This window comes from Eutrigla gurnardus (assembly GCF_963514095.1).
Source record: "Eutrigla gurnardus genome assembly, chromosome: 18".
NCBI lineage: Eukaryota > Metazoa > Chordata > Actinopteri > Perciformes > Triglidae > Eutrigla > Eutrigla gurnardus.
The window spans coordinates 17,268,219-17,291,308 of record NC_139929.1 but is presented as its reverse complement, the minus strand read 5'-3'; the positions used below and the strand labels follow the sequence as shown (position 1 = coordinate 17,291,308).

The window sequence follows — 23,090 nt, the reverse complement described above, 5'->3', positions numbered from 1 at the left end:
GGCTTTGACATGAGTGACGAATGTAATGACGGGAGGATGAGCAGCATCAGCAAACACTGGCGTGCACGTGGAGACTCTGTTGATGGCAGCGGGGGCGTTTGGCCCAGAGCCAGTGGAAATCTTTATTTCATTAAATGCAACCAGGGCTGCCTGGCAGCCTGCCACTCAGTTCGGCTATTAGACTGTAAACAGCCTCCGGAGTCCACATGGTCAGAACCAGGGACTTCCTCTCTTGGTTTTAGGAAGCTGCTGCATTGAAACCACTGATGGCTAATATATAGTTGTGGTTAGAAACACATTTATAGAGCATCAAAGATGAAGGAAGGGCTTTCTTTAGCCAAACACCGTAGTCTATCATATGTACACTATATATATATATATACCGTATATATATATGCGCCTGTGAATAAAATCTGCTGAATTAAAAGCTATGATATTAAACACAGAGTATGGTATATCATGGGACCTCTCAGCCAGGGAAAATCATGAAAACAATCAGTGTCCTTACAGCTTGTAAGGAGTCATGTCTTAAAGCTCAAGGGCTACCATGCTACAATTACAATTTGTTCAAGTTGACCTTGAATTATGAAGCTAACTTTGTTAGCAGCTTCACATCAGTATCCAGATGGATCCAGATCCAGTAAGGTTCCTGCTCGGGGTGCTGCCGCGTCGCTCCTCCACAGTCCAAATATGGTCACTTCCTTCACTGGTTGCAAAAAACCAAGATGGTGACAGGCAAAATACTGAATTTGAGGCTTCAAAACCGTAGTCCACACACCAATGGGTGACGTCACCATGACGACATCCACTTCTTACCTACAGTCTATGGCTGCAGCTTTCTCCATTAGAAGTATTGTGTTCAAATGTTGGTGAGTGCATTAATACACAGCGAGCACTAAGACTCTCCACTGCTGCTTTGCTTCAGGCTGTATCCTTCAAAAGATAAACATTACATCCATACAACTGCTTCCATATACTAGTTCTAACTGTGCCATCACCTTTGTGTGTACACACACACACACACACACACACACACACACACACAGAGAGAGAGAGAGAAGCCATCTCTTTCAGGGTGTAGTCTGTGAATGAGGCTGGTGGCTTTGGAAATGTGCTGAGGCTGCTTTAGAAAAGGCTGTGGTGGCCCAGTATGGTTTCTAAAGAGCAGGCCTAGACTCCCAAACCAAACAGCCTCTATCTGCCGTTCCCAGGCATGGCCACACCCACACACACCGCTGCCACGGGTCTTTGAACCATCAGTAAAAAAGTAGAACCATAGCTTGATTATGTCTGTTGATAATCACCCTCAAAACGGATAAAGTCACCTTAAGACAACAAAATAAAATCCATCAACGATCCAACAAAAGCCTGTAAAAGCTAGACTCCAGCGCTGCCAAATGAATCCACTTATTTTACAAGAGATTCATTTCATATTCATGCTATAATACAGGCAGTGGTGTGTATGTATAGATCAATCTCCTTGTGTTCCTCCCTCTTTCCCTTCACTTCTCTCAATGTAACCATTACCATCATTTGTGGAATGTCATGACATTTTAAAAGGCATATTCCTGAAAGGGGAAGTCAAGGGTTTAATCTACTTCCCGACACAGTCTCCCTTTTGTTTTCATCCAGCTGCAGCGCAACAAGAATCCTCCCTTAATGAGATATCACGACTATCCCTCTCTTCATCTGATTGGTCGCTGCCATGTATGAATACATGGACAAAGAAGACATGAGTTTAATATTCTTTTTGGAATGATAAATTGTAAAAAGAGTAGAAACAGGGAAATACCAGCTGGATCGAGATTCTCCTTCAGTCAGTCGTTAAGAGAAACAGATCTACAGCCGCTAGAAAAAAAACTTGAAGTTAAGACAGTCTCGCCAGGGAAGGGGGCCCCGGTGAGGTCCAGGCAAGGGCTCCTGTAAAGCTCACGGCTGGAGCAGCGAGCTGCACCACCATGGAGGAAATGATCTGGTGAGGCCACATCTCAGGGAGAGAGCCACGCAGGATCCTCACCACTTTAATCATATCACTGATGTGTCTGAGTGTAGAGGATCACAGGAGAGGTAATTCCAGCTTAACAGGATTGGAGGGAATGGGTGGAGGTGGAGATGTTCAGAGATCTTCAGTTTTTAGTGTAGTAGCTGAACAATACCTGCTGGTTTCCTCCCGGGAAGCTTCAGTTCATGATCACTGCCGGAAGTCATACCAAATACTAAAGAGTAGCAAACTGAATGTGGAACATGTAGAATCGACCATATTTCGGTGCCCTGTGTACCTTGTGTGAACAGATGGAGGCTGCCATTCTTCCAAATCATGTTTCACCCACATTTAAAGGTGCAGTGTGTCAAACATTTCACTTCTAAGCCAACGACTAAGTAACACAAGACTCAAGGACATGCAAATATTGACCAGACTGAAACTCAGAGAGCCTGATAAATAACATATTAACAACAGTATTACCTTCATTCCAGCGTCGGTATGGAAATAACAGTGGAGAGGTTTTTATTTTGAGGAAATGTCATGACAACATCTCTATCTCAGTGTTAACTTTCTGTAGGGCTACGACTGACTTTAAAAAAAATAAAATCTGTTCCCTGTTAACAATACATTTTTGACAGTTTGGTCCAGGAACTTGGTTTTAAAAAAAAATCAATTTTCCCAGAACCCCGGTTGACATCGTCTTGTCTTGATATTCAGTTTAATGACATAGTGGAGATTCACATTTGAATTTTTCCTGAAACAAAGGCAGAGGAAAGACCGGAAAACATTACCCGAGTCAAAATAACGATTCCCTGTTATCCGCCGGCTTAATAATAAGTAGATGTATCGATATAATAATTAGATGTGGCAACTTGGAGAATGAATCTTTGCATTTGTGATGCCGTTGATGTTGAAGATGTAGAGAAGGACGTCCGTCCTCATTAGAAAACGTGTCGAAGTGATGGAATGTGTAGCTCGCAGCGGCGGCGGCCTCATGACTCTCACATGAGGCTGCTGGATGAAGCAGCAGGCGAGGGCTTCAGGCTCTGAGCTGATCCACTCACTCTCATCCCTGGGTTCAGGGCTCCTCTTATTATTCTCCTCTCAGATATCTCTATTTGCTGACTATGACCAATGTTTCCAATGTAGCCGGCGGTTCCATCTTTTAAATAGAGCTTTGATAAACAGACTCAAAGTACAAGTCTTTATCATTGAACCTCAACCTTTTGTTCTCCACATCAATTATGAGTTGTGATATTAAAAATGGGACGTGTTAATACTACTCATATTAGTACAAACAGAATACTTCACAACTTTGTTAACTAGAGTTGAAAAAAGTTGCCAGTGGTGGAATGTAACTAAGTACATTTATATAATTACTAGAGCTGTCAATCGATTAAACATTTTAATCTGATTAATCACAGGGTAGCTGTGGATTAATCAGATTAATCACCATTTATAAATATGCCTGAAAAATTCCCATTTTCTCTGTATGTTGTTGTGGGAACGGTAAGATGAATGCCAGAAGACGTATAGGCGTGTATATACATGTAACATTTGTTTTTTTATTCATAACAAATCCAAATGATGGTTATTAAGCTGAGAAATAAAATAAAATCAAACTAAAACATACCACACCATAATTCAATGTGACTGTCTCTTTGCTATGCTTCTAAGCAAATCTGGAGCAGATTTATTGAGAACATTTTTCTTTTCTTTTTTAAATCAAACAAACAACCACACCTTTAGACAATTACATGTGGCCCTCTTAGCTACTGGTCTTTTAGCCACTTGCTGAGGCAAACTAACTGGTTCACATTTACTGAAAGTAAAGCTTTTGCATAATGTGGCCGGCGACTGAGAAGAGTCTTTCACATGGAACCGTGGATGCAGGAGTGGCCAGATATCTGCGAGGCAGCTCGTCATGGGCTCTTGAATGAGCAGACCACCACTCCAACGGGCAGTCCTCCATAGTAATGCTCGGCTCTGTACCTGTGTACGGCTCTGTCAGGTTGCACCTCTTCATCGGATTCTGATTCTGAGCCCATCTGGAGAACACTCGTTTTCTTCTTGGGTGGTCCATGTTGAGAAGCCTGTGGAGACCTTCTGGGTGATTGTTCATGCAGCATGGTCCACACTCTTACACTCTGGGGGAGGCTCTTCAAGTCTTTAAAACGTGGATCCAGTGCCGTTGCAAGCTTGAGCCATGCATTGTTGGTATTTACTTGACGGGGGCTGGTCTAACTTGAATGGCTTCTTAAATCTTGCCACATGCAGGAATCTTATCAGCAAGTGGCAGAGGGCAGGCAGTACCACAGAGCACGCGACGGAGGCCTCCCCACCCAGAACAGACATCAGTAGGTTATTAGAATACAAGTTGGTACATTTATAAATAAAATAATATTTAATTTGAATTGAATCAATTCAATTTAATTTCAACCTATGTTAATAGTCAGATGTCGATTACTTGCCTAATGGGCTCCAGAAGAGTTTCCATTTTGGTGCCGTCAGCACAACCAGTTGGTCCAGGGTTGCTTATATATATATATACAGTATATATATATATATATAGGGATATCTGTATTCAGATAGAATGCATGCACATGACTTTAAGAATGGACGTTATCACTTTTCACTCAGTTTTAAAGCATTTGAAAATATATCCGGGGATACTCTGACAACATTGAGCCCCAGCGACGCCAACAAAGAGCCCCAGAAAGCCCCGGTCCAATGTAACCACTGCCTGTAGCACAGACTGATCATAACACTCTTCTTTGTTGTTGTTATTTTGTCCGTTCATTCTGTTCATTCTTGTATATGTGGAGCACTGTTCCCTCGGCAACAGGAAACAAGCTGGAGACATTTATCAGCGAACATAGCATCACGATGGAAACTGATGATGAGGATTATTCTTTTAAAAGGTGCCGTTTGTCTTCAGCCGACAGCCGAGATAACAGAGCGCCTGGTGTTACAAGCCCAACTAGACACGTGTTTCCTTCCATTTGTGGCACCGAGTGAATCGATGCTGCCAGATCAGCTGAGTCAGGTTTGTTCAGCCAATCAAGGTGGAGAGAATCATCTGTAGGTAGAGCAGAGACACAGGTAGTGTCGGGGTTACCGAGTGCAGGGACTTCCATTACCATCATAAATCCAGACGCTGCCCTCTCTGTGATGCTGTATTGGTGCGATGTGTTGTAGTGACCAGCAGACGCCACCAGAGGTCACCTCTATAGTGAGCTCAGAAAGATGGAGACTCAGCCTTTCTATCTTTTGTTTCCTTAAAAAGCGGATAGTTTATCTGTCGCTGGGCGCCGTGCAGCTCGGTGCCACTGGAGGTCGCTGTGATGCGTCCTTTCAATCGGTTCATAAATAGACCTATAGAGCGACTTACGTGACCATAAAACACGTCCTGAATGTCTATCTTTGTCTATTGTTTGTTCTCCTGGCTAATTCCGCAGCGGCAGTACAATTTTAATACTTTCTCACCTGAAGTTTGAGTGTTTAACAGAGAAAAAATATCAAATTGTCCATGGAAGGGTCTGAAAATGACAAGTAGTTAAATGTTTGCTCACGTTGAAGAACGATCTTACGGTTAGAATCAGTGTTCTAGCCACAGGATTGTGTTCTTGTTCTCTGGTGGACAGTATGCAACAGGCAGGAGCGGACAGCAACCAATCAAATGAAAGTAGACTAATTGCTTTGTATCCAGCACACTCCTAACTGGCTGCCTGCTGCGCTGCTCTACATGAAACTAATGAACAAGAACTTTAACACTATAACTCTTTGGTCGCTCTTAGACCTGCAGGCTTTCTGCATCTGTTAAAAGCTGTACAGGTGTTCTTCTGACAACTGATGTTGTTATAATATATCCCGTGTACGTTCATGTCAAGTCACAGAATGACTCATAGCCATGTTAAAAGAAGGGTCTGGCGTATCAGCCTCACAGAGACTTGGCTGTGGATTGGTTCACGTTCAGCCGGGTCGCTGCTGCTGATTATTGGAGCATCGACTGCCAACAGTAGCCAGGGGGAAGTCCCGATGTGGGCCTGTCATCTCCATCACCGGCTGCTTGTCACACAGTTTCCTCTGGGCAGCACGCACATGTGTTCCTCACATGAGAACACCTTCTGGCCCGAAACAAAAGTGGGTCAGACACAGAGGTGTGATAGAAGAGAGAAGAGAAACTCTGCCAACAACAGCCTCCCATCCATGTGTGCAGAGTGTTTCACACTGAAGCTGCCTCTGGTTCACTGAGAAACGTCTGATGCCTCAGTCCTTGCTCACTAACAGTTAGTTAGCAGTACATTGAGATGTCTTACAGTTAGTAACCGTCCGTTGGAATCACTGACAGCTGTAGCAAGCTTCCAGGAAAGACTGATTTGACATCTCTTGTAACCATGGATATAAAATAGTACAACGGACATTGAACTGTTCTCAGTGCAAAAGAAAATTGTAATTGTGGTCAGTTGTCATGGTGACAACACGTGTGTGTAGTGGGGCCGTTAAGTGTTACAGCTCAACAGGAAGAGTCTCATGAATTCACTCGACCAACTGGAGAACAGAATTCAGAAGGGTTCCCATTAGAACAGAAACAAAAACGCCAAACCACAGTTGACTACGTGTATCTGAACCCTCCTGACCATCTTTACTGCCATTTCTATATCACCTTCTATTATATTGCACAAATAAACCAGCCATTTTAGATATACATTGTTTGCATGTGTCATTGAAGACAATACTTATGCCCAAATACATGCATTTATGTGGAGTTAACGTTTGTTCCCTCTCATCAGTTAAACAAACAGAATGTACGCTAGCCTTTCATATTAGATTCAGTGTTATAGGCTACAAATATTTGAACAATTCACACTTTCAGGCTCCCTCATGTGGCTCAAAGGTGTACTGCAGATATGTTAATTTAAAGACTATCAAAGAAATTCTGCACATTTATTTGGTGACCCAAATAAAATGTCCTGTGACCCACCCGTGAGTCCTAAACCGTTCTTTGGGAACGACTACACTCGAAGATTAAAGCATCTTCTGGCCAGGATGCTTGCTGTGATAGCCGTTAGCACGATGTGTCTTCAGGTTACACCCGTACGGTACTGATGATCTTCTTGTTTTCCAGGGGGAAGTTTGCCGTGGTCAGGAAGTGTGTGGAAACAAGCACAGGCCATGAGTACGCCGCCAAGTTCATGAGGAAGAGACGGAAAGGCCAAGACTGCCGGATGGAGATCATCCATGAGATCGCCGTGCTGGAGTTGGCCACAGCCAGCCCTCGGGTGATCAACCTCCACCAGGTCTATGAGATGGCTTCTGAGATGGTGCTGGTCCTGGAGTTGTGAGTATCGGACCTGCACACGATGCGAAACTCTCACAAGCCAGAAATATGAATATCTACCAAATGTTTGGAAAACGCTTTTTATGTTTTCAAATCCTTTGATAATTCTGGCAACTCACAAACAGCATGCCTCTATGAACTCTATGATCTATGCCAGCTGTTAAAGAGCATCAACAGAACCACCTTCTTACTGGCTCATTTATCCTTTTTCAACCTGTGAATTTGTTTAGTTTTACTGTTGTACTGGTTGTTTTTACCCTGATTGTGAATTACCTTTAGATTTAGTTTTTATTTTAAAGTTTGCTATATGAATTACATTTATTATAATAAGAATTATTATGTCTTAAGTAGCATGAGAGGAAACAGTAAAACCTGCTGGAAGATTACTTTTTGAGAGCACAACAAGTGAAATTCAGTGAGGTGAAAATATAATATAATCACAATCCAAACCTATGGAAGAATAGAAATGGTTGCCTGATAGTTAGCAGTTCATTTGCATCTCATTATTCATGTCTGTTCGTTGGAAGACCTCTTTGACAACCAGAGGTCACATGGTGTTGAAGCTCTTATGTTATTTGCCTTTAACCACTTCATCATTATATTAAATTGAAATTAAAGATTTAGTGAAAGAACCGATAATAAACCCTACAATATTGTTGCAATATAGATATTGAGGTATTTGGTCAAATGATTGTGATGACAGATTTCCTAACTTTTATAGTAACAGTACGTCAGAATCCTTCAGGAATGACGACTGAATCAGTCAGCGGGCTGTTGACATATTTTTATCTGATTCTCTGAGGTTACCATGGTGACCAACCCCTGGCTGAAAGGGAGACACAAAACCCCAGTTAGACCCAAAGATGGTTGGCAGGGCCATTCATCTTGCTTCATGATAAATGAACTGTTTGTGACTTTGACAGCAACGACTCTGTCTCCGACATAAAGGACATTCCCTCACAGTTAAAGTAAACCAGACCGAGGGCAGAAACTACCAGAGGAGACAGAAACCGGTCTGAATGAGAGTCAGCTAGTTTCATTATTGGCCCGATTCAGACCTTATGTTTCATTTGTTCCGTGTCTGGTTTAGTTTTTAACTTCCAGTTTCTGTAGAGTGCTACAGTGATGACGTATCATTCATCATCCAGAGAGTTAGCATCACACTGGTTCCTCCACAAACGGCCAGTGGGATTCTCCTTTTTGGATTATTGCAGGAAAGAATCTCTCAGGCAAACCGTTTGTGATCCTAACATGTTTTCTTCAGCAGGATCTTCACAAATTACACTTTTACGATGTTCAAAGCGTAAATCCAGTCGGTAAAAGTAAAAATCTAATGTTTGGCTACAGACAAACTCTCATTGAGGTCCTTCCTGGTGAATATCATTTGCGGGATAAATCACTCAAGTGGATATCATCACATATAGGAAAAGCTCTCCTGCTTTAAATATGAAGACTGATATTAAAAACAGGAGCAGGAACTAAAAAGAAGAACATACAATGTTGCTATTTTTTTATTCATCTTTTCCTTTTTAATGATCATCTTATTTAAGATTGATGATTTTTCACTTAAACAGATTTGTCAAATCTGTGAAGCACAGTGATTCCAGCGTGTTTTAGCTCCATTTCAAGAGTTGATGCATATTTTGATGACTGTCGGGATAATATCGTGACTCCCAGTTATTTCGGAAGGATGGTCGTGACATGAAACTTTCAAATTGTCCCACGCCTAATCCTGGTCACATGAGTCACCACCACTGAGCTAATGGCAGACTAGTGTTCTCATCTCATTTAGCCACTTGTTAGCAACCACCCACATAAAGGCTTCAGATGGAGGAGTTTTTACTGATGGAGTTCAAAAATCTCTTAAGTTTGTGTTAAACCAAAGGGAAGCCAAATGCTAACAAGCTAGTTTTGGGACTCATACGTTGCAGTCCTGACTGGTCCACTCCAAGGCTATTTTCTCTTGCCTTTGTGTGATTGTTGGCTGTGATTGGTTGTAATTGTTGGTTTGTGGTTTTCTGTTTTGTTGCCGAGGTGGTTTTCATCGTCTTAGTGTCATGGGCTGTTCTTAAGAATATGGGCCGTAAACGTTGGTGTAAGCAGTGAGTTCACTGAGAGTGGCTTTCCCTGTGACTAAACATAGAAAACCACAGGAAGTAAACAGTGTGATGGTCTCGGAGCTGAAGTGTGAGAGGAACAGGCGATATAAAGCTGCAGCTTTTTTAGTCCCGCAGAGCTCCAGGCCGAACTTTAATGCTTCAGCAAACACTAGCTATTCTAACAATGTCCCTTCCCTGTGTCCTTTTGCACACGCACACACACACACACACACACACACACACACACACACACATCCAGCTTCTGTGGTAGGATCGGGTTTCCTGTGTCCCAGGCTAATGACTAAGAGGTGAAGGACAGACAGACTGACAGCAGTGTGATGTGCTAAATCCATCAGTAACACCGAATAATGCACAACTGGGACACAGCTTGGTTTGACCCAGAATGTGAGACACACACACACACACGTTAGATACTATGGTGTTGACTACAGTAGCCTCACCAGTTGTCGATGATCTCATCTCACTGGTCTCAATTCCTGGGCCATGTTTGACCTGGTTCCCAGAGTGAGTGTGTGTGTGTGTGTGTGTGTGTGTGTGTGTGTGTGTGTGTGTGTGTGTGTGCGTCAGTTCATGGCACACCAGGCCGATCAAGAACGTCTCTCTCACCTCCTGTCCCTCTCTTTCTGTCCTCGTCTCTCCCTCCACATGCCATATTGGATTTTGCCTGCATCCCTCACCAGTGACACCCCCCCCCCCCCCCACACACACACACACACACACACACATATCATATAGTCAGGGCAAACCTGCTGGATTAGATGGTATTGACACATTGTGGATCAGCAGTCATCTGTCATATGACCTCTACACATTCAGCCACTGATGATGTTAAAACCAGGCAGCTGCCTCCTGTTGTGAAATGTCAAAGCCGAAGTGCCTTAAACTTGCATTCACTCTACTGGCCATCAGGGGGCGACTCCTCTGGTAGCAAAAAGAAGTCTAGTTTCAATCCACATCTACAATCCAGTCCATTTCGAGTCAAATAGACCATAGAGCAGGATATGCTTCAGGGGCGGGGCTACCTGGTGATTGACAGGTCATTAACAATGCAGTTAGTTACTAAGATGACTTTAACACTTAGCTGTAATGTTGACCTTGAATTATGAAGCTAACTTTGACATCAGATCCATCCATTGAAGGATTGTCTAAATTCAGGCTGTTTGACCGTCTCTGTCATTTCTATTCAAGGTGGAATATATATATATATATATATATATATATATATATATATATAAGGCCGAAAGTTCAAATTACATCCATGAAAAGCAAACGGGATAAGAAGCTGTCTCTCACTTGATGTCGGTGTCAATACAATGTACAGCGCCACAAATACATCATCACCCACACACAACAGCTAAGAGATAGCAACTTGTAGGGAAAGCATTATATCACGGTGGAAACACAGGCTTCTGTATTTCTCCCAACTTTGTTTATTACTTTTCTCAATAAAAAGAACAGACACAACACAAGACAGTACAGATAACAAAACTAAACACAGTTAGTGTGAATCAATTTTGAAAGAAAATATATGTACATATTAAAAGTAATCAAATAAATACATAATTAAAAAAACACACAAGTGCAATACCAGTCAGTTGTAAAATAGAAAAAAAAAAAAATGAATCAGTCTTGAATATCAATGAAACTTAGTTTCTTAACTAAATGAAAAAAGTTTCCCAAATTTGTTTGAAACCTGAGTTTTTCCAGTTTTAGGAAATAAAGAACATCTGATCCAATGAAAAAAAAAGGAGGAGAGGGTGATTTCCATTTAAGCAAAATGAGTCTTCTATCCAGAAGATTAGTGAAGGTCAGAATATCTTTCATCTAAGAGGCTAGAGAAGGAGAGGGAGACACCAAATAAAACACTAAGTGGGTTAGGAACTATGTTTTCCCCAGTGATTTGAGATAAGGTGTTTAAAATCTCTAACCAATAGGGGCCTAATGCTGGACAAAGCCAAAACATATGAATAAGATCTGCTGCGTCTCTAACAGGTGGGGGACATGGAATCAGCGTCTGTATTTATGACGGTATTGAAATTCATAGCATCAGGATATGAAGACAATGTGGTTCACCGTAACACCATGACACCTCCCAAGCCTGGTGTTGTTTCTGGTTCACCTCCACAGTCGGCCTCTCTGGTTTCACTCCCCGTTTGCATGAAGTGAGACCGGAAAAGAGCAAAGAGGCCGCTGGGATTATTGGGATTGTAGTGTTTTACAGGATTAGGTGCTGTCAGCAGCACATGCCATAGGATGCAATCTGTCCTGTTTAGGAGATCCCATAAACGCCCCTTTAAAGGCTCCATTGGGCCCCATCCTCCCCCACCTCAGTCCGTAATCCCAATCCCAGCCATTGTTCATAAAAAGGATAATCCAAGAATTAACTGCTGCCTTGAATGAGGATGGTTCTCTATGACGCGGACACACACACACACACACACACACAGAGACCCAGTTTGGCTGCTGTTGTAAATCCATTATTCATTCCCCAGAAAATGATAAAGGTTTATTAAGGAATAGGAATTTGTGATGTTGACGGATATTTATTTGAACCAATGGAAATTGTGACTTTGATCATTCTAATTCGGCAGACAATGTGCTGTTTGTGAATCTTAATTCATGTTTATGCTTTTAGGTCTCTTAAAAACACGTGAGCCTCCATGCCTGGAGGACACTTAATTATCAAGTTGTTTTTTTTTGTTTTTTAGTGAAAGATAGTCTTTCATTAATCAGATAAAGCAAGAACAAGAAGGCATTATTAAAGGATCCAGTAACTCCCACATCCTTCATGAACATCTCTTCTGTCTGACTGGACCATCGTCTCTATGTTAACTTTAAACTGTTTTAGGAATTTCTGCAGCACCAAAACTCCTCACATCCATGCCGCATGAATAATAATGATAAATGCATGTATTCAAAACAATGCTATGTTCTTTCCACAGTAAATGGAAAATTACATTTTAAACTGTATTTCCACCTTTACACTCCCTATAGTCTCACACTACAGTCAACTTGATACTTTTATACTTGTGCTGCAATTTTATAGTCTCTACTACAAAACTTTGCACCTCTGTAGTTCTGTGAATGGATATATATGCACGTGTGTGAGAAATGGAGCAGAATGGTTTCATTCTTTCTTTGGAGGGATGTTGACAACATAACCCATCTTTTATTTAGCCGACAGCTGACGGATATTTCGGGCAGTGGGGCAAACAGCGGCGACGGAGGATGGATGGAGGAGTGGATGGAGCGAGGAGGGTGACAATATTCTATGAATAAGGTTCAACATGACATAGAAAGCTATTCATGCCATGATGAGGGGGGGGGGGGGTGGAGAAAAACAGGCAAAGGGGCCAGAGGCTGGAAGGGAGAGACAGAAAGACGGAGAGACAGAAAGGCTGAGAGGCAGGCGGAGTTTAAACGGGAGGCTGATGGAGAGAGGAGTTGAACAGAAAGAGGACGGCGTCCTCCGTGGCCTCGTTGCTGGCTGAGCTCCAGCCGGGGGTTCATCATGTCAGTCGAGCTGCGTCAATGCACGTGACCAGCCAAAGCAGGGCCGCTTGCCCAGAGAGAGAGTCATGCAGGGGAAAAAGCACAGGAATGACTTGACAGGCTGACAGTCTGGTTGTTATCGTACAGATTCTGTGATTAAGGTTTTCTGGAGACTCCAGACTACAAAAAAGATGAGGGTTGTAGTCTTCTTACTGTCCAGACATCTGATGAAAAGACCCAACACCTGTTGGTTTATATATTTACATTTACATTTCGGCATTTAGCAGACGCTTTTGTCCAAAGCGACTTACAATAAGTACATTTGTCAAAAGAAAGAAACAAAGAAACCACAACATATCATTGCTGATAAAGTAAGAGCTAAAAATAGAACGTGTTCGGTCCTCGTCTGAGTAAAGTAGTAGCTGTTCAGCAGGGATACCTTAAGTACAACAGTGCTATGATCAAAGAACTATAGGTAAGAACATAGAAGTGCTTTTTTTCAATATATCACATTACATCAACATTTAGAGGCTAGATCTCTAAACAATTTGGTGTTCTAGTAAAAAAAATATATTAAAAATATCTAAACTCACTATTGTATAAATATGAAACACCCACAAAGCAGGTTAACTCAACAGGCTCTTAGACTGTATGTAAGATGTGCACGTAGTCACGGTAACGTCACCCTGGGATTTGTGGACTACATTTTATAAACTGATCTCCATCTTGGATTTTTTGCAACCAGTGAAGGAAGTGACCATATTTAGATTGCGGAGGGGTGACGGGTGGATCTGATGAACACAAGCAGCAGAGCAGCACCCTTACTGGATCTGGATCCATCTGGATTCTGGTGTTGAAGCTGCTAACAAAGTTAGCTTCATAATTCATGTCAACTTTACACTAGTCATCTTAGTGGCTAAATGCATTTAACACTTTGCTTCACGTTGGCTTCACTTTTCAGAAGTTGATGTTCCCTGGACAGGGAACAGAATCATGGGACTTTTCCTTTTTTCAAGCAGCAAAATAATTACTAATAATAATAACTTGAAACACTAGATGCAGCTTCCTCGGTCTGTGATCCACTTGGTTGAAGAAATCCATAAGAATGAGTCACAAATCTGTGGTGTTATTTTTTAAAATAAGACTCAAACAGGAGGAAATAGTGCCTTTTTTAGCTGGGGACTAATAACTATACTAAGGACTTTTTTTTGCAGTATGTTGTCTGACTCAGGACAACATATTCCAGCATAGAAATATGGGTTAGTTGCCGAGTCTGTGGAAGAAAATCAGCTCCAGGATCATATCTGGGGCTCATTTTTGGCCCAAAGGCAGCTTAATTCAGCCCTAAATGTAATACATGTCGATGTCAGACTGGAAGCTGCTCTTTCTCTGCAGTAAATGGAGTCGTTGCCATGTGGGGAAGTCCGGTTTGCTGGACATGAATACATAATGAGCGCACGATGAAGAGCTGCTCCGAGGCGTTCACTTGACCTCGCTGTGACTTTCCTCTCTGTCACGCACACGTCGTCTCTTTGTCTCTGCTGTCCTTTGTTGAGACGATGTCCCTTTCCTTCATTACCGTTTGACTGCTCATCTTATTTCTCTGTTGCTCTGAATCCCCGGGAGGCATCTTGGTGACTTCAAATCCAGTGCTTTTAGATTTGCCTTGTCGTCGATCCGATACGTTCCTTCACTGTGTTGTCTGTTTGAAGAAGATTATTTAGGTCAGCTGACGTTCTTGTTTTCATTTTTTGTTGTTGTTGTTGTTGTTGAGCGTAACGGGTGGCTGATCAAAGCCTGAATTGATCCATTCCCACAGCACTGCGCTGACACTGATTTCATTAATTACATTAGCAACTCGCCAATCAAACGTCCTGCGTGAACCCGACCTCTCGCTGGGCTTCAAAGCCGCCGCCGGGCTTCAGGGCAACACAGACAGCAGCAGGCCAATCTGCTTTTGTTAGAGATCATATCAATGGAGAGGTTTTTTCTAGTGTTTGTCTGTTTGTGCCAGTGTGGATGACCCACTTAGTGAGGCCTCTGGGTAACTGTTAAAATTTCAATTCATTCAGTTTCCTGAAAATGGTCTTTCCATGAACAATAGTGCTTTGAACAACAAACATTAGCTTCCTAAACTTCTTCTGGAGCTCACCACCTGAGAATCTGAGGCGTTAATGGAATTGAATCTTAAAAACACTCAAAACTCAAACTTCTAGCCTCCACACGGCTCTCAAATAGGGCACTGGCTGAGCCATTGGCTAGCAGCTAATGGTGCTAACAGTGCTGACAGAGCTAACTAAGCTAAGTGTAAGTGTTTCCAGTGAATGTTTTGCAGATATAATCAGTGTGAATTTTTTTGCATCTTTTGCATTCTTTCAATACAAAATCGACTTTATTATGTTTATAAAAAATGCAATCCAGGGAACATGAAGTCCCTTTTGGAACATATTAGTTGCTAATTACTAGAATGTGAGAATGTGAGAAGAATGTCATATTGAGGTGTTTTGATCCCACATAGTGCATGTTGGAGTATGGAGACGTTTGACCTCAAGGAGGTGCTGTAGTAAAGGTCAAAGGGGACAGAATACATTTTGATGCTTAAAACCTTGCAGCAAGGCCGGCCTGAGGCATAAGCGAACTAAGCGGCTGCTAATAATTGTATAATAATATTAATAATAATAATAATGTAATAATTAAAACAATTTATAATGTAACATTATAGTGTGACATTTGTTTCAATAATCGTCAAGCATGCGTGACTCTGTGGTGGTGGGAGGGAGGCCCCAAATCAAATTCTGCCGAGGGCCCCCAAAAGGCTTGGGCCGGCCCTGCCTTGCAGAGTAGGGTTAGATGAATCTGGACACCCAAGGACCAGGACCTGTAGTCCCCACACTGCTCTGTTTGGAGGTTCTGTGGGGAACTCTGTCCCTTCTCACCACCTATCAAGCTTCACATCCCATGTTGTTATTCTCTCTGGCTGGGTTAAAGGCCTTTTCTTCTCACCTTGAAAAACCAAAACACGCTCACTCGCCCCTCCTCTTCCTCCCTCTCTCCAGGTCCCTCCGAGATAAAGCCTAATTCAGCAGCACCCTGAGGGGACGCCTTGTCTATTCCTGACTGCCCTCTGTCGTTTTCTGTCTAATTGAGTTGATCCATCAGAGTTTATCTCCGGGCAGAGGAAATTAAAGCGGCTTTAAGGAGGGCAACGGTTTTCATTGTGCTGTTTATTTGATCATCAGCACCGTGTTTTCTCATGTCCGAGGCGGAGAGGAAGCGATCAGTCAACAGTACTGGCCTTATTCAAGTGAAGCTCATAATTAGTTTGCGCTGCTATTTCTGCCACCGCCTCCAGCAAGCTGTAACACATTCACACATCCGGTGATGCTGAGGAATGATTTCTCTTGTGGGTTTCACCAAAAAAAGCTTGACGGACCATCGTGGTTCTGGATTGTGGAACCACGATGGAACCACGATTGTAGTTTGGCTTTCATCCCACGATGCAAACAGACTGTAAAGCACAGGACAATGTGTTTGTCTTTATATATAGTCTATGGTTTGCCTCTTGCCTAGTGCATGCTGGGATAGGCTGCAGCCGCCTTGGCTTTGGACAGAGTCTGGCTTTTGCAAGGAAATAGATTCTGGAAAAACTGTCTGATCAATGTTTTTACACTGAATCTAATCTGATGTCCTGTGTGTGTCCTGTGTGTGTGTGTGTGTGTGTGTGTGTGTGTGTGTGTGTGTGTGTGTGTGTGTGTGTGTGTCCAGTGCGGCTGGAGGTGAGATCTTTAACCAGTGTGTGTCGGATCAGGAAGATGAGACCTTCAGTGAGGAGGATGTGAAGAGGCTGATGAGACAGATCCTGGAGGGAGTGTCCTTCCTGCACCAGAACAATGTCGTCCACCTGGACCTGAAGGTCAGTGGACAAACATGAACACGATCCTCCATCACCGCCTGGAATGAGCTTTTCTTGTACAGGCCTTTCATTTCTTCATGATGTCTGACATGAAGATGGAGCCGTATTCATTCAGTCTGACATTAAAGCTGAATCATCGTCTCCAGAGCATCTGTCTTCCTCATGGTGAAACAGGACAGACAGGACACGATGGAGGGGATTTTATTTGATGGTTGAAAAGATGAGCTCACGACCTTCCTTGCAGATTGATTGATGTGATTGTTCGTACTAGATGATGTAAGCATGCATCATATTAAATATACAGCATGTATGAGGGTGGATGTGATCTAAAAGGGTTAAAAAACACAATGTTTACTTCAGCTTTACTTTAAAATACTAATGAAAACTGTATTGAATGTAAATACGCAACACTCAGTACCTCAGGCAACAGGTTGCCCTCTGGTGGGACTCGATGTCATTACTGACTCCTCTGTTCACCAGAAGATGCACATGGTTGCATGAATCACACACTCTCATACACACACACACACACACACACACACACACAAACACACACACGTGAGCATGATCCACCTGGTGGAGATATTAATAATAGCATTTTTAGAAAAATAAAAACATTGTAAATTAAAATAATAATAAATGATGAATAAGTACATAAATCCACAAAAAGAATGCAAAACAGAACTGAACGTATGCTGTGTGTCTGTGCAACCTTTACAAGTTAAACTTATTTCCTAACTCCTCCACCTTTCAGCAAGGTTTTGTCAAAATCCCTTGTGGACAGGTCATCAAATGTTTTCTTTATGATTGTAAACAGTATATCATAAATCAATGTCTACACTGAGAGGAATTATACAGATGAAGGTAGAAGCCACTCCCATACGTGCGGTGTTTCCTGTCTCAGCCCCAGAACATCCTGCTGACCAGCTGCTCTCCTCTGGGCGACATCAAGATCGTGGACTTCGGTCTGTCCAGGATGGTCAGCAGCCACCAGGAGCTCCGGGAGATCATGGGAACCCCGGAGTACGTGGGTGAGTGTCTGCCTCACCTCACACTGGTGTTTACACTGATTTCATTCTGGATGCCTGACTGTGTGTTTGTCTTCATGTTTTCAGCTCCTGAGATCCTAAATTATGAGCCCATAAGCACAGCGACAGATATGTGGTAAGACGAGTGTTAAACTGAAATATGTACTTTCTACAGTGGTGTGAAAGTGATGTAGGGGCGCCCCCCAGTGGTGCTATCACAAAATACACTACGGCTTGTTTCAGCTGGTGTTTGTTCATAAACCATCGGACCAATAAAATCTGACCTGTGGTGGCGATGAAAACTTAAATATATTAATAAATGACCAAAAGTATTCAGGGGATCATAAATATCTGAAGCAAATTTAATGACAATTCATACAATAGTCCACTTAAAACCACATATGTTAACCGACTGCTGGCACTAGAGGAGAAGTCAGCAGAATTCATCCTCTGGGGAGCATGCATGTCTGTTGATTCAAGAGTTTAAAAAATGTGATTTGAATTGAATTGAATGTCAGGCGTGTGGTTTTGACCATGCTTCTACATTCAGAGTTTGGGGGGAAATATGCTCTGTGTGTATTTATTGTCATTTGATGAAAACATGTCTGATTGTTTTTTATATTCTTTATTTCAAAACTTTTTTTTTACTTGCATAACCTTCAAGCTTGGTTTGAACAGAATGAAAGATATTTTTAGTGATTTACTCCAAGAAAAGTAAAATACCAATGTAGGTACAGGGGAAATCTTTCTTCTTACAGACTTAAATTGTTGGACATGGAATGATATGAACTTCATGTCACGATTATCCTGGACAAAATAATTGTTATTCACAATATCATCCTGACATATCCATTTTTCTTCTCACAATAACCTCAAATACTGACAAAAACCAGAAGACTGAATACAATATGAAATACAGATGCACTAGTCTTGCTGTATATTATTGTTGTTATTATTATTATTATTATTATTATTATTATTATTATTATTATATGATATGAGGCATTCATTACATTCCTGTTAGCCGGTACTTGCTTCACCGCTGGTCGCTGCTAGCATGAGGAGGAAGGACGTCCATGTTGGCTCTTCATCGTGTCCCGTGTCGTGTGTTTAGGAGTGCTGGGGTTCTGGCCTACGTGATGCTGACAGGAATCTCTCCGTTCCTCGGCGAGAACAAACAGGAAACCTTCCTCAACATCTCCCAGCTCAACGTGAGCTACAGCGAGGAGGAGCTGCAGCAGCTGGACCAGAGCGCCCTGTCCTTCATCCAGACGCTGATCCGCAAGCAGCCACAGTGAGTCCAGCCCCCCTCCCTACACCCAATCAGTCTGTTTATCATCATATTTAAGATCTGCTTACATGAACACAGAGAGTTCTTCATATGAAGGTATGCATGATAACGCTGGTAGTCTGGTTACTGATGACTGCATTCCATCAGACACACATAGCTGGCAGTGCTGAACACAGGGTTCGTGTGCTGGCACATTTGATGGAAATCCTTGAAAACACTTGAATTTTAGTGCGGTGTTTCCAAGGTTTGAAAAGTACTTGGATTTAGAATAAAGTGCTTGAAAGTGCTTGAAATGTATGACATGGATCTATGTGATGACATGATGTAGCCCAGAGAAAAGAAGACCTCCATATTTGAGGACTTAAAACAGCATTTTCTGACATTTCTGCATGAAAAATGACTTTTGATGATGAATAGATGATGAAAATAGTTGGTGATTATATTTCTGTGGATCTGTTTGTGGAATTAGTTTTCATTTGTGGTCGTTCTGTAAAAAAGCTGTCTCAAAACATCCTGTTGGTTGTTTATAGGACAATAACATGTAATTTAATGTGATGAACACGTGCAACAATAAGTAGACTGAATACTGAGGATTGTATTGTATACAAATATATAGTTTACTACAGCTGTAAGGTGCTGGAAACGCATGAAAATACACCTTGAAATGCTTGAAAAGTGTTTGAATTTGACTTTGGAAAAATGTGTAGGAACCTTACCCTGTCAATAACCAGGATAAAGGTGGATACTCATAATTTCATCATGTTTTCTCATAATCACGACATGGGCTGAAAACTTTTTTTTACCAGTTTATGTTTTAGAGCACAACAGTCACTACACACTTTAATTTATAGAAGTAAATTAATAAATGTGTTCCTATTCATTCATTCACTCCACTGATGTTTCAGAAACTTTTAAGCTTGGAACCAACCACGAGATGAATCGTGATCCTAAATTAGTGATGTCCAAATGAAGCTTCGTGAAGCATTTTCTTTATTTTCTGAGCCCAATAGATGGCGCTCTCTGTTCAACAAAGGGTTGAAGGCCGATATATTTCCATTGCTTTCAACCCTTTGTTGAACAGAGAGCGCCATCTATTGGGCTCAGAAAATAAAGAAAATGCTTCACGAAGCTTCATTTGGACATCACTATCCTAAATGCAAAGGAAGAAGACTGGACTAGACTTGGCAGGATCTGTTTCTTCAGACTGGCAGTTCATTAAATCACGTGACTACAAACTAGCGCTCTCATTGGTTAACAAGGATGTTTTTGACCATATAATCAGGTTGCTCTATAGGTTAGTTTATATATTAACTAATTAAGCGGTTGAGAGAGGAAACAGGCATCTCTGTGGTGTTGAGCTCACACACTGCTTCGCGGTGCACCATGACGAGATCCAGTGTATGAGCTTGTCGAGCCGTTTCACTGACATCAGCCATGTAGTGCTCAGCTGCAGCAAATGTGGCGATAAAATATAATAATATATAGTATAATATAGTAACCAAAAAGACAGTTACAGCACAAAGCATTAAAACTGGATGGATATAGACTTATTGAGTGAGAGGAGGCCGGAATAAAGGGAAAGTTCATGTCAATTTCGATTTCTTCTAAAGCAAAATGAACCAAACTCACTCCCAACTATAAACTATCAGCTTTTTAAGGCAACAAAAGATAGAAACACTCAGCATAGCTGCCCCACTATAGAGACACTGACCTCTGGTGGAGTCTGCTGGTCACTACAACACATGAGGATTTCTAAACACCCTGGTACACCGTGTTACCGCCCAAGCCTAAAGCATACTGCAGATGCTGTTTGTATCAACAGCATTATGTTGTATTTTTCAAGTCAGAAAGTGAGGATTATCTCATGAACATAAGACATGTTCCCCAAGTTATTGTTCAAACTTTATATTGTATTAGTAGTATCATTTAAAGGCCTCCGTGTCCTGATAACTGGACTCCCTAAATCCCGTGGGATTAAAGTGACAGCTGAGCCGTCTTCCTCCCAGTTTGAAACCAAGCGTTCAGGACAGCAGGATGTCAGGTGTCCAGCTCTCATTGTGTGTTTCTGTGTTCAGGGATCGGGCCACAGCAGAGCAGTGTCTCAAACACCCCTGGCTCCACTTGTCAGAGCCTGAGGAAACCCAGGGGGGGAAGGAGATCCTCCCGGTGGAGGACCAGGAGGCGTCCAGCTCCACCAGCAGCTCCCCCAGCAGCCCTGAACCTCCCAGCACCACAACCACAGCTGAGGATGAGGAGGAGGGAGGTGCTGTGACAGAGGAGCTGATCGTCATGGCCGCCTACACTCTGGGTCAGTGCCGGCAGTCCTCCAGCTCCTCCTCGGAGAAGGAGGCGCTGGCCGCCGAGCAGAAGGCCATCTCCAAACGCTTCAAGTTCGAGGAGCCTTTCAGCACCCTGCAGGAGGTCCCTGGGGAGTTCATCTATTGAGCCCCCACCACATGACAGCACTGTCTCGGGACGTTAGTGTTGTCATGGTAACAAAATAAAAAACCCTTGGATTATACAAATTCCCCTCCATTTCTACTGTATGTGTGTAATCAGAGGCCCAGATTTTATTGAAGCAGTTGGATTTTTAAGTGCATTTTTGAAGTACTACTTTCTCCCATAATGCATCACCTTGCTCGACACCCGCCCCCTCCCCCGTCTGAAACGGCTCCAGTAGATTTATGTCTCTTGTACTTGATTTGGTTTTTCTTTTTTGTTTCTGAACGCGACCACATCTACACACACATGTCAACAGGCTGAACTATAGATGTTGGTGAGTCTAGAGCTGCCATTGTAGAGCAGCTTCCCACAGTCAGACAGGGAGATCTCCACCATAGAACAGGCAGTCCTTTAAATCTCTACGGTGCATAAAGTGAAAAGAATTCACACTGTACACAATGTAAAGCCTCAATAAATAATATTTGTATATATATACACGGAATTTAAAGTATTGATTGAAATATTGAAGTTCGCTTTTGACCTTGATGACAGCAGTTGATAAAATCTTCCAACCAGGTTCATTCACTAGCTCTTCCGGAGCTTTCCGTCATATCACTTGAGCTTCTGTGTGCTGCGACCGAAAGCTCCAGAACAGCTACGACATGGAATTCCATATTTGTGCTTTATGACTAAATTAAACACATTCTCATTATTCTCCATAAAGTCTTCTGAGTTCCAGACGTGCAGAAGTCTGTAGAAGTCTGTAGACGTGTCAGTGACTGTCTGCACATTTAGACTCTAGCAGAGACGGAGACGCGACGTAGACCAGCACAGATATAGAACGGCAGGTGTGACAGGATACTGCGTTTATTCAAGACATAAAAGTCTGTCTATCATGAACCAGTTTAGATTATTATATCTCCAAGAGAACAAACCAAGCTTTCAATCATGAACATAATCTCCTAATTCTGCATTTCTATTGAAGACAATGATGTATTGTTGTTCATTTTGCTTGGTGTTCTGATATATTTATATATTATTCATTGCAATCAGACATAGAAGAGAGAAAGACACCTACTTCAACATTTTAATATAAGACCTTTGAGCCATGTTGCATTTAAACATATGTTTGCTGCTTATAACGTATCTATTGAGCTGACAGATCACATGTCAAAAGGAAACACAGGCAAGATGGCGGACGGTGACCTCATGAGTTATGACAGAATGTCACATCTACTGATTGATATCTGTGTGAGTCGCTCTAATCAACACGTTTCAGTGGTTCATATGAGAGTCTTCAGTCCTCATCAGAGCCTCACTGATACTGGATCACTGAGACTAATCCCTTTGTAAAGGTAAACTCTGTTCAATGGGGTTTGAACTTAAACAGTTTTGATCAATATTCTTTGAGTGGTTATTAGAGACGCAAAACGACCTGAGCATTTATGCACAATTAACCAGTTAAAATGACAAGTCGGT

At 42.1% G+C, this 23,090-nt stretch overlaps 1 protein-coding gene across 1 annotated transcript in view; it reads left to right on the top strand.

The window, feature by feature from the left end:
* Nucleotides 1-22,690, top strand: part of stk17a (serine/threonine kinase 17a) — a 28,941-nt gene extending 6,251 nt beyond the window's left edge. The window contains exons 2-7 of the mRNA XM_084034301.1: nucleotides 7,113-7,325; nucleotides 16,703-16,850; nucleotides 17,755-17,881; nucleotides 17,966-18,014; nucleotides 18,993-19,172; nucleotides 21,245-22,690. Coding sequence (XP_083890427.1) covers nucleotides 7,113-7,325; nucleotides 16,703-16,850; nucleotides 17,755-17,881; nucleotides 17,966-18,014; nucleotides 18,993-19,172; nucleotides 21,245-21,614 — 1,087 coding nt within the window. The 3' untranslated portion in view covers nucleotides 21,615-22,690. The remainder of the gene's footprint in view (nucleotides 1-7,112; nucleotides 7,326-16,702; nucleotides 16,851-17,754; nucleotides 17,882-17,965; nucleotides 18,015-18,992; nucleotides 19,173-21,244) is intronic.
* Nucleotides 22,691-23,090: the final 400 nt, after the last annotated feature.